The sequence below is a fragment of the Chenopodium album genome, chromosome 4 (genome assembly GCF_948465745.1).
Source record: "Chenopodium album chromosome 4, dcCheAlbu1.1, whole genome shotgun sequence".
Classification (NCBI taxonomy): domain Eukaryota; kingdom Viridiplantae; phylum Streptophyta; class Magnoliopsida; order Caryophyllales; family Amaranthaceae; genus Chenopodium; species Chenopodium album.
The window spans coordinates 9,540,539-9,552,167 of NC_137837.1; the positions used below are offsets into that span (position 1 = coordinate 9,540,539).

General features: G+C 36.9%; 1 protein-coding gene across 1 annotated transcript; it reads left to right on the forward strand.

The window, feature by feature from the left end:
* The first annotated feature begins 3,786 nt into the window (after positions 1-3,786).
* Positions 3,787-6,924, forward strand: LOC145627607 (uncharacterized). The gene is made up of 2 exons (XM_081679973.1): positions 3,787-5,387; positions 5,493-6,924. Exons 1-2 carry the CDS (start codon positions 3,787-3,789, stop codon positions 6,922-6,924), a joined length of 3,033 nt encoding a protein of 1,010 aa, XP_081536099.1.
* The last annotated feature ends 4,705 nt before the right edge of the window (positions 6,925-11,629 follow it).

Genomic DNA, 11,629 nt, shown 5'->3' on the forward strand with positions numbered 1-11,629 from the left:
GCTAATTATATTTCAAAAGACTACTGTAAAATTTTCATTACTCATCATCTTCTCTTTTGCTTTTGTATTAGTATTAATAAATTCTTACAACCATTTTACAAATTACAAACAAAAAATGGTAGATCGATCAATTAAATATACTACCTCCGGTTCAATTTACTCGCAACAAAGGGGTATTATTTGTGAGACATAAAATATTCCTTCGTTGCGAGTAAATTGAACCAGAGGTAGTAGGTAGTAAATTATTTTCAGCAAAATCAAGATTACTTCTTACTCTTATTATCGTATATAATACCTTCAACTCTTCAAAAAGTATGGTCAAAATCAGAACTACTTCGTACTGGGCCTCATTTGTTTAGCGCGGCCCAAAATGACATTGTTTGTTATTACTTTACGGGCCTAATTGAAACTTACCAAAAACAAGTGGAGTAGCAATTAGTCTAAGGTGCACCCTTGTGCACCTTAGACAGGTGCAACAACGTAAAAAAAATCAACACTACGCTCTACAAAATGAACATTTAGTAAAAAAAATATGATCATTAAGTAAAAAAATATGAATATGAAAAAAATGAAAAATGAACATGTAAAAAAAATGAACATTTAATATTTATAATGCATATGTTTCATAATCATATTATTTTTTATTACTTCAAATTTTTATGTTCATAATTGAATGCATTATATTCATAATAATATTTTATATGTTCGTATATAATTTCAAATATTCATTATGTAAATATGTAGTGTTGTTCATGAAATATTAATGGGTAATATGTTCATGCATATGTTGTCTTTCTTAAATGTTTATGTTCATATTTTTTTACGTATATGCTCACCTTTTAAATGCTTATATTCACTTTAAGAAAACTAATGCTTACGTTCATATTTTGAAATGTTATGTTCACTTTCTGAAATGCATAAGTTCATATTTTTTATGCCTATGTTCACTTTCTGAAAAGTCAATGTTCACATTTAAGGGAACCTATGCATATGTTCATATTTTGCAAGATTATGTTCACTGATAAAAAAAATGCAGAAAATCAGATAAAACTCAATTCATTAGAATTAAGAAAATCATATACTACCTCCGTTAACATTTAGTTGCAACTTTGGAATATTTTATGTCTCTCAAATAATACCCCAAAGTTGCAACTAAATGTTGACGGAGGTAGTATAACCTAATCAATCGAAGTTAATCACAAAGTCACCACATAAGAAATCGAAAATCACAAATTTTTATGCCTATGTTCACTTTCTAAAAAGCTAATATTCATATTTTTATGCTTATGTTCACTTTTTAAAAAGCTAATGTTCATATTGTGCTGTTGTTACACCTATTTCTAAGTGCATGAGTGTGCACCTAAGAAGTAGTATTATTGCTTATCCACTATAGTTAGGGCTGTCAAACGGGCCGTGTCGATGTTAAACGAGTTGAAAAAACCTTAACCCAAACCTAACCCGTTTATTAAACGTGTTGAAAACCTTTGACCCAAACCTAACCCGCTTATTAAACAAGTTATCCAGGTAACCTTTTACCTACATAGTATATAATACACTAAGGCCCCGTTCTTTAGAGCTGCTCTGCTCTGCTGAAATCTGCTCTGCCTACTCTGTTGAAATCTGCTCTACTTCAATATGCTCTGCTCTGCCCTACTCTGCTCTACTCTACATTGCTTAAAAATAATACTTAATACTGAATTATTATAATAATAATAATTAATATTTAATAATCATAATAAAAATTAATATCAAATAACAATAAAAATTAATATTTAATAATAAAAATATTATTAAAAATTAATATTTAATAATAATAACAATAAATAATATTTACTAATAATATTATTAAAAATTAATATTTAAATAATAAAAATTAATATTTAATAATGATAATATTAATAATAATAATAATAATAATAATAATAATAATAATAATAATAATAATAATAATTAATATTTAATAAGAATAATAGTAATTATAAAAATGATAATAACAGTAATAATAATACTTATAATTAATAATATTTATTATAATAAGAAAAAATAATAATAATAATAATAATAATTGATTTTTTATAATAAAAATTAATATTTAAAGATAATAACTAATATTTAAATATAATAATAATTTTTAATATTTAATAATAATAATAAATATAATATTTATTAATTTTAAGTAATAATAAAAATAATAATAATTAAATAATATTTAATAATACTAATAATAATAATTACAATTAATATTTTAGTAATAATAATTAATATTTTATAATAAAATTTAATGATTATAATAATAATGCAATAATATTAATAATAGTTTTAGTAGTAGTAGTAGTAGTAGTAGTAACAATAATAATAATAATAATAATAATAATAATAATAATAATAATAATAATAATAATCATAATAGTCATAGTAGTAGTAGTAGTAGTAGTAGTACCTCTCACATTCATTACTTTTCAAGTATTACTTTTCAAGTAAGTAGTAGTACCTCTCACATTCAAGTAAGTAGTTGTTTCTGTCTGGACCTGAGATCCTGATACCCCTATCGGCAAGCTGAGAACCTACACCATGATCGTCCTTTCCAAGTCATCAAAACTCGAACTTGCCAACCTTGCCAACGCATCTGCCTGAGCATTTTTCAGTCTCGGAACCAATTTTAGGGGTATCAGGATCTCAGGTCCAGACAGAAACAATTTGGCGCTAGAAGGAGGGGACATTGATAACTTCTATCGCCTAAGAACCTCACACAAAAAATATATATATAACGACAACAATCATGGCCGGAAACAATGAAACACCAGTGACTAGAAAAGTAGTAAATCAGTCAGTAGAGCAGCCTCAGATAAAGATAGTGGATGAAACTTATACCTTGGAGGATAACCAGTTTCACATGCCGATAACCCCCCTGCAGGTGGAGGAGAGGCAGAGGATCCTATGTCAGCATTCACACCAGATGAATTGGAGACAGCAGCAAGGGTGATGAGTGCAATGAGTAAGAAGAGAAAGGAGGCTGAGACGGCACAGGCTGAAAGGGGGGCCGCTCAAGCCGGTAGGGGAACACCGCACCGCAATCAGGAAGAGCAACATAATCCGTTGATGAACTCGCCTAGGAGACCCCGACATGAGTCACCGGTAAGAACGCATACAATGTCACGACGGGTTGAGCAATCCTCAAGTCACACCGTAGGTACAAGAACCCAGCAGCAGAGAAGTTCGCAGGTAGATTGGCAGGCAGTGCGAACAGTGGTGCAGTTAAGGGCATCTCCTTTTGCCCAACATATCTTGGACCAGCCAATGGAAAAGGTGAAAATGCCGACTTGCAGGTATGATGGAAGAGGGGACCCAGCGAGGTTTATAACGTCCTATGAGGGACACATGATGTTGTATACCAACTCAGATGCAGTCTGGTGTAAGGTCTTTCCGACTACTTTGATTGGGGCTGCGGGCGATTGGTTTAACAACCTTGAAGTTGGATCGATAGATAGTTTTGAAAGGTTGACCGAAATGTTTGTAGGTCAATATGTCAGTAATAGTGTACGACAGAGAACCTCTGGAGAATTGATGGCTGTAGAGAAGAAGTCAGATGAATCCCTGAGGGATTATATTAGACGGTTTAACAATGAGGCGAACACAATCCCAAAACTGCAACAAGAAATAGCTGTGATGGCTTTGATGAATGGCTTGGTTGATTCTGATTTCAAGTGTTATCTTACAAGGAAAAATCTGCCGACATTAGCAGCAGCATTTAGCAAAGCCCATGATTACATTAAGAGTGAGTAATTGATGAAGACAAGTAGTAGACATGTCGCTGTCGGAAGAGGGCAAAATCAGCATGAAGGGACATCGTCCGGAAGTAGTAGGCCGAGAGCTCCTGCCCCAGGAAGGGGAGGAGGAAGTCGGCAAGATCCAAGGGCGTCAAGGACGCCAATGAGATACAACACTTACACTCCCTTGAATGCACTAAGGGCAGAAATCTACTTAGTGAATCAAAATAGAGAAGATTGGTCAAGGCCGATTCCCATGAAGGCAAGGCCAAGAGATGTGAAAAAGTATTGTATGTTTCATAGGGATGTGGGGCATTACACAGAGGAATGTACGCAGTTGAAGGATAACATTGAGGAGTTGATCAAAAAAGGGCATTTGACGCAATACCGGTTGAACACAGGCAGGAATCAACAGCCGGCACAAACAGTTGAGAGGCAACGGATAGAAGCAAGGCCAGAAAGGGTGCAAGGGGGAGTAGTCCGACAAGGAGATGTAGGAATATCGCCGTTATCTACTGGAAGGGTAGATGTGATAACGGGGGGGCCGGTTCATGGAGGAACGGTTAGTGGAGCAAAGAAGCATTTAGCTGAACACCGTCATCTAGTTTGTGCCCTGGATGTGGACAATCGTCCTCGGCCAGCTGCGATACCTGAGGTGGTGTTCACAGAAGAAGATGCAAGGGGTGTAGTGTTCCTGCATGATGACCCGTTAGTCTTAATAACTAAAATAAACGGGGCTGACATCAAAAGAGTGATGGTTGATGGAGGTAGTTCAGCAAATGTGTTGTTTGTGCAAGCTTTCAATGAGATGAATATAGGGAGACAGTACCTGAAGCCGGTATCGTATCCTGTAATTGGGTTTAATGGGTCAACTGTAAGGCCAGAAGGAAGCATAGTACTACCAGTTAAGCTGGGTGATGGGCCACAGGCAAGAGATGTGATGGCAGAGTTTCTGGTAGTGGACGTTAAGTCAGCCTACAATGCAATTATCGGCAGACCGATAATACATGATATGCAGGCCGTTGTATCAACTTACCATTTGGCAATAGCTTATGTGTCAAATTTGGGAGCTGTAGAAAAGGTGTATGGAGGTCAGGTGATGTCAAAAGCTTGTTATGTGACTGCTTTAAAGAATCCAGTTGGTAGTGCTCCGGTACCGTGCAATCCGATAAGAGAAGGTGAGCCAACGGTCCAAGACTTAACCATGAAGAACTTTGACACGAGGCCAGAGGAAGCTCCTAGGCCGTTACCAGGGGGAGAAACTGTTCAGGTTGAGTTGCAACCGGGTGATCCGAGTAGGACAGTGAAAGTTGGGGCTGATATGGATATAGACACAAGATGCCATCTGATAAGCCTATTGCGTGAAAATGCAGATGTCTTTGCGTTTTCAGCAAGTGAGATGCCGGGGATACATTCAGAGGTGATGGAGCATAAGTTGAATGTTGATAGAAAGTTCAGACCGATAAGGCAAAAGAAGCGCAATTTCTCAACTGAAAAGATAGAAGCAATTCAGGCTAAGGTGAATAAGCTCTTAGCAGCAGGGTTCATTGAGCCTTGCACGTATCCAGAATGGTTGGCAAATGTAGTAATGGTGAGAAAGCTGACAGGGAAGTGGCGAATGTGTGTGGATTTTACAGATTTGAATAAGGCTTGCCCTAAGGATTGCTACCCATTACCTCGAATAGATAGGCTAGTAGACTCAACCTCAGGTCATGCTATGCTTAGTTTCTTGGATGCATTTTCGGGTTATCACCAAGTCAGCTTGCATAAGGCTGATAGGAACAAAACAGCTTTTATAACATATGCTGGCGTGTACTGTTATAAGGCAATGTCGTTTGGGTTGAAAAATGCAGGAGCGACATATCAAAAGTTGGTGGACAAGATATTTGAGAAGCAGAAGGGCCGGAATGTTGAGGTGTACGTGGATGATACAATAGTGAAGAGTAAGGAAAAAGAAGACCATATAGCAGATCTGAGGGAAACATTTGAGACGTTAAGGAGATATCAGATGAAGTTGAATCCAGAGAAGTGTGTGTTTGGGGTTAGATCAGGGAAGTTTTTAGGCTTTATGGTCAGTGAACGAGGAATAGATGCAAATCCAGATAAGGTGAATGCGGTGCTCCAAATGAAGCAACCAAAAACCATTCGTGATATACAGAGATTAACTGGTAGGATGACAGGATTGACCAGATTTATCAGCAAGTCAGCTGATAAGGCGCTTCCGTTTTTCATGGTGCTGAGAAAGAACAAGGCATTCGAATGGGGAAAGGAACAGAGTGATGCTCTGGAAGTAGTAAGGAATCATCTCAGATCTCTTCCAACGGTTGACAGACCCGAGAAGGGAGAGGTGTTGCAGTTATACATTTCGGCATCACCAAAAACGGTAGCAGCCGTTTTGTTGGTGGAAAGGAAGAAGCAGCAGAAGCCGATATATTTTGTTAGTCATGTATTGAATGCAGCAGAGCGCAGATATCCAGTGATAGAGAAGATGGCGTTAGCAGTGGTAGTGGCGGCTAGAAAGTTGAGGCCTTATTTTGATGCACATCCGATAGAAGTATTAACCAATCATCCTTTGGAAAAATCATTGCACAAAATGGATACGTCAGGCAGATTACTGACATGGGCAGTAGAGTTATCGGAGTATGAAATAAGCTACAGGCCAAGAACGTCAATCAAGGCTCAGGCATTGTCGGATTTCATTGTTGAGACCACATATACCGATGAAGAGGAAGAATTGGGAACATGGCAGGTATCAGTTGATGGTTCAGCTACGGCAACGGGGGCAGGGGCTGGAATTGTGATAACGGCACCAGATGGGAAAATGTTTGAATATGCCATGAAGTTTAAGTTCAAGGCAACAAATAATGAGGCCGAGTACGAAGCTGCAATAGCTGGAATACAGTTGTCAATAGCAGTAGAAGCAAAACGGTTGGTTTTAACAACCGATTCCCAGCTGGTATCAAGTCAGTATAGTGGAGAGTATGAAACTCGAGAGCCAGCTATGGTGAAGTATTTGGAGAAGATGAAACAGTTAGCAACGCAGCTACAATATTTTGAGATAAAATTGGTTCCGATACTGAAAAATGCTCAGGCAGATGCGTTGGCAAGGTTGGCAAGTTCGAGTTTTAATGACTTGGAAAGGACGATCATGGTGTAGGTTCTCAGCTTGCCGATAGGGGTATCAGGATCTCAGGTCCTGACAGAAACAGTAGTAGTAGTAGTAGTAGTGGTGGTGGTGGTGGTGGTGGTGGTGGTGGTGGTAGTAGTAGTAGTAGTAGTAGTAGTACCTCTCACATTCATTACTTTTCAAGTATTACTTTTCAAGTAAGTAGTAGTACCTCTCACATTCAAGTAAGTAGTAGTAGTAGTACCTTCAAGTAAGTAGTAGTAGTACCTCTCACATTCAAGTAAGTAGTAGTCATTACTTTTCAAGTATTACTTTTCAAGTAAGTAGTAGTACCTCTCACATTCAAGTAAGAAGTAGTAGTAGTACCTTCAAGTAAGTAGTAGTAGTAGTACCTTCAAGTAAGTAGTAGTAGTAGTACCTCTCACATTCAAGTAAGTAGTAGTAAGTAGTACCTCTCACATTCATTACTTTTCAAGTATTACTTTTCAAGTATTACTTTTCAAGTAAGTAGTAGTACCTCTCACGTTCATTACTTTTCAATAAACTATTAATCCCACTACCTTTCTTTTACAATATTTTAATACTCCAACTACCCCACTTACCTCTTATTTTATTTAAGTCAATTGAATTGCCTAAAACTATGTGCCGGTGAAACTGTAACACTTTAAAAAACACGAAGAGAGTACAAAAGATGAAAATTAATCCCTCCGTGTTTTTTTAAGTGTTACAGTTTGACCGGTACATAGGTTTAGGCAATTTAATTGACTTAAATTAAATAAGAAGTAAATGGGGTAGTTGGGGTATTAAAAAATTGTAAAAGAAAGATAGTGGGGTTAATAGTTTATTGAAAAATAATGAATATGATAGGAAATATATCCCTACTCCCTACCTTATAAAAAGTACAAGAAAACTCTTATAAATAGTGTGCTTTCAATTCTACCCTACAAAGTGTTTATTTACACAATTATCCTTAATTACTCTTATGAATAGTATGTTTTCAAATTTATCCTTCACGATATTTAGTTACACATTTACTCGCAATAACTACTTTTAATTTTTTTAAAAAAGTAATGTGTTCAAGCAATTGATACTCCAAAGCGGCAAAGCATTACAAGATCAGATGACAATATTTAGTGTTCTAAAATTTGCAGTAGACAAAGAGATGAGAACAGATTATTGAGTACAATAAAGATAATAAAGGTAATATTTAAGATGCAATAAAGATGTTGACCACTAAAAACTTTTGGTATGCAGAACGGAGGTTATACTACTTTAATTGTGCAGCATATTGTGTTATCAATCTATCATAGGATGTTTATAGTTATAAACCTATATAATATGCAATAATATCGTTCTAAAAATACAATGAAGTAACCCCGATTATTCGTTCAAAAAAATAAATTAACCCCAATTATATAGTGTTGAAGCGTATACAATAACTCATATCACACTATCAAGTAACCCTATAACATTAACTGAAACCGAGTAATCCTTATAACACTGACAAATTAACAACACTAACGTAACACTGGTCACACGGTGTGACAAGCCATATATAAGAGTTTGTGTTTAGTATAATAGAGAGTTTAAGTAAATTCTAATAATACGGAATACAAGTAAAATATAGACGTACTTGTGATATTAGTCATTTCATGTTTAATTGATTCATCTTAGTATGTACTTTAAATATATCAAACATTTGTATTTCTAGAACTCAATATCTTTTACAATTCTCTCAATAATTCTAATGTGTATGTTGCTAAAGTTTAGAACATTGCAAAGATACACCACATTCGACACATTAATCGTCTATATACAAATATTTATAATAAAATAGTATGCAAACCGGCATAAGGACTAATTACAATGTTTCTTCTCAAAATGCTAGTCATACCGCGCGCATCGCGTGCGTAGTAATAAAAAAAAGTAGTAGTGGGGACCATGAGAGGAGAGATATATAATATTTTAAGGGGGGTGTTAAATACCGCCATCCAAAATGATCAAAACCGCCCTCATTTCAAGCAAAATGCCGTTATTACCCTTATTAAACCCTAATTATTTTTTTAGCTTATTTTTTACCCTTTTATTTTTTACTGCCCCATCAAACACCACAACCACCACTTTCTTTCTCAACAACCACCACAATCACACACTTAGTGACCACAATCATCGGAAGGCGGCAGTAGGCGGCGGTGGCCTGGTGTTTTCATGGCTGAAAATTCGACAAAAGAGGTTAGTTTCTCTGTTTTTTTTCTGTATTTTTTTTTTAAAAAAAATCGATCGCTGGCAACCGGCGTGTAAAACCGATTGGCCAATTGCGGTTACCGGCGATCGAAACCGGTTAACGGCAGCGGCAAACCGGTTTACCACGCCGGTTAGGTAACAGCGACGGTGGTTGTTTTTTTATTTTTGTTTTTTTTTTAAAATTTGAATTAAGGTTACCGGCGATTGTAACCGTGTGACCGTCGTCGTTAACCGGCGTGGAAAACTGGTTGACTGTCACCGGCAAACGGCAACCATAATCGGTTAATGGCGGTGGTCACAGGTTCACAAGTCATCGGTAACAAGCGGCTCATTGTTCCCCGTGGAGTGCTACCATCTTCTGATACATAATTGTTGGCTGTAGAACTTCTCTCATTCCTGTTGCCTTCGGCAAATTTCATGCTTACTTTATGAAGCCCTTTTGCCTGCTCATCTGCATCCCATTCCTTCATGCAATAGTCTTCTTCTGTAACACCTTGTTTTGGACTGACCAACAACAAATGTGAAAAGTTAAATATGAAATAGAGGTGTCAAATTCTGTTAGCATCAAGCATCAGTGTCAAAATTCATCAATATGAGACATCATTGGTGACCCTAGGATAAATGTAGAGAAACATCTTACAATATGTATACAAATATTTGACGTGTCTAGATAATTTCCCAAGGCTACAGAAAAACCGAGCAAGTAATGGAATCATATCAGAAGACATAACCAATCAAGTGAACATCAGCAAAGTTGTTTATATACACATATTTACCACAAAGCTGTCCTTAAGGTTCTAAAACCAACCTCAACAACTTCAAAGAGTCCAAACTCCAAAGCAATGGCAGTCTGGTAGACCTACACATTCCTCATGGAAAGATTCCCCTACATATTTGCTAATTGATTAGAGCAACAAGGCAGCCTAACACTATGAGCACTATAAAATATGCTTTCATCTTTGAATTGGATGCAATTGTATTAATATGATCATTTAAAGTTTTAATATTTGTAATTGTAACAAGGAAAGATAAAGGAAAGCAGCTAGTGAAGGTTTAATTTAAGGTTGTGCACTTAAAAGTAGTTTAAGGTTCTAGTTAGATGGAGTCTTTAAGTGAAGAGGACTTGGTCACTGTTTGGTTAGGTATTGTCTAGTTAGAATGGACAACTTTGATCTATTCGGTGTTGACTTTGGGGTAATAGCTAGAATTTATGCATCTAGATACATGGCACAATTAAGCGGCCTTAATGTTGAAAGGAACTCCACATTAATGGATAATGTTGCATATTGGCTGGAGAAAAAAGCTTAAATTGTGGATTTTTTTCTTTTATTTGACACTGCATATAGATCACATGATGCTCCTCCCTGCTCAAATATCAGGCAATTACTGTTTCTCAATGATATTTTATGAAAAATTGAGGGACAGTGAACCTGTGAGGGACAATGGTCATAGTACTAATTTTTATCATCATTATTATTATGAAAAAGTGAGGGACTAATATTATGATTGTTATTGTTTTTTTTTTTATACAATTATGATTATTATAGTTATTTTATTATCATTATTATTATAATTGATTGTAAATATTTTGTTCATTTGGTTATGACGACAGTTGGGTAGGCTCAAAATGACGTTTGATCGTATTGATGGCTCGGGTGAGAGACATACCAGGACTCGTGCAGTGACTGCTTCGACTAGGAGACTGAGGTCATCAGCTCCTATAGCTGATGGAGCATGTGTTGATGATGAGGTTCAGGGACGTGAGGGGGAGGACAAGGAGGAGGAGGAGGAAGAGGAAGAGTGGGACGAGGATCAAATTAATGATTTAATTTACGATGATGAGAGTTTGAGATCTGTTCGACGCCGGGGAGGCAGGGGAGAGCAAGGCCAGACGTCCTCTGGAGTCACTTTGAAGAGAGGTGCTGATGGTAGATTTTAGAGTACTAGAGTTGGTACTTCCCGAACTTGTAAAATTCGTGTTATCCGAGCATCGAATGATACTTCATGGCTTGTTCAAGCTCAAATGCCGGGTGGTCCCAAGGATGGTAGTCTCATTCCCAGTTACGCAGGTCACATCGCCACGCAAATTTGGATGGGGCCGCAAAAAGATCGTGACGTGTTAAAGTGTCAAGCTAGGACGCAATGGTGCTCAAATTTACATGAGATGCACAGTGCTATGGCCGATGATGTGCGTAGACGAGTTGATAGTACTGGCTTGAGTGGGCTAGTTAACATCATGCATCATCACATTGACTGGGCCCTGATTTCAGCGTTTGTAGAGCGCTGACAGCCAGACACAAACACTTTTCACTTCCCGTTCGGCGAGATGACTATTATGCTCCATGATGTACAGTACATACTTGGGTTACCTGTGGAGGGTGATGCTGTTGTAGAGAAAAGCGGTGTTGCGTCTTTGAAGGCTGACTTTCAGAATTTTTTAGGGATAGGAGCAGACAAACTTGTTGCCAAGCCAACAGCCATTTTGAATAAC

Excerpts from the sequence above, each read along its gene's own strand:
- LOC145627607 (XM_081679973.1), top strand. The coding sequence starts at position 3,787 with ATGAAGACAAGTAGTAGACATGTCGCTGTCGGAAGAGGGCAAAATCAG. Across the intron at positions 5,388-5,492 it reads CTGACAGGGAAGTGGCGAAT|TTTCTTGGATGCATTTTCGG; the intron begins GTGTGTGGATTT and ends TGCTATGCTTAG.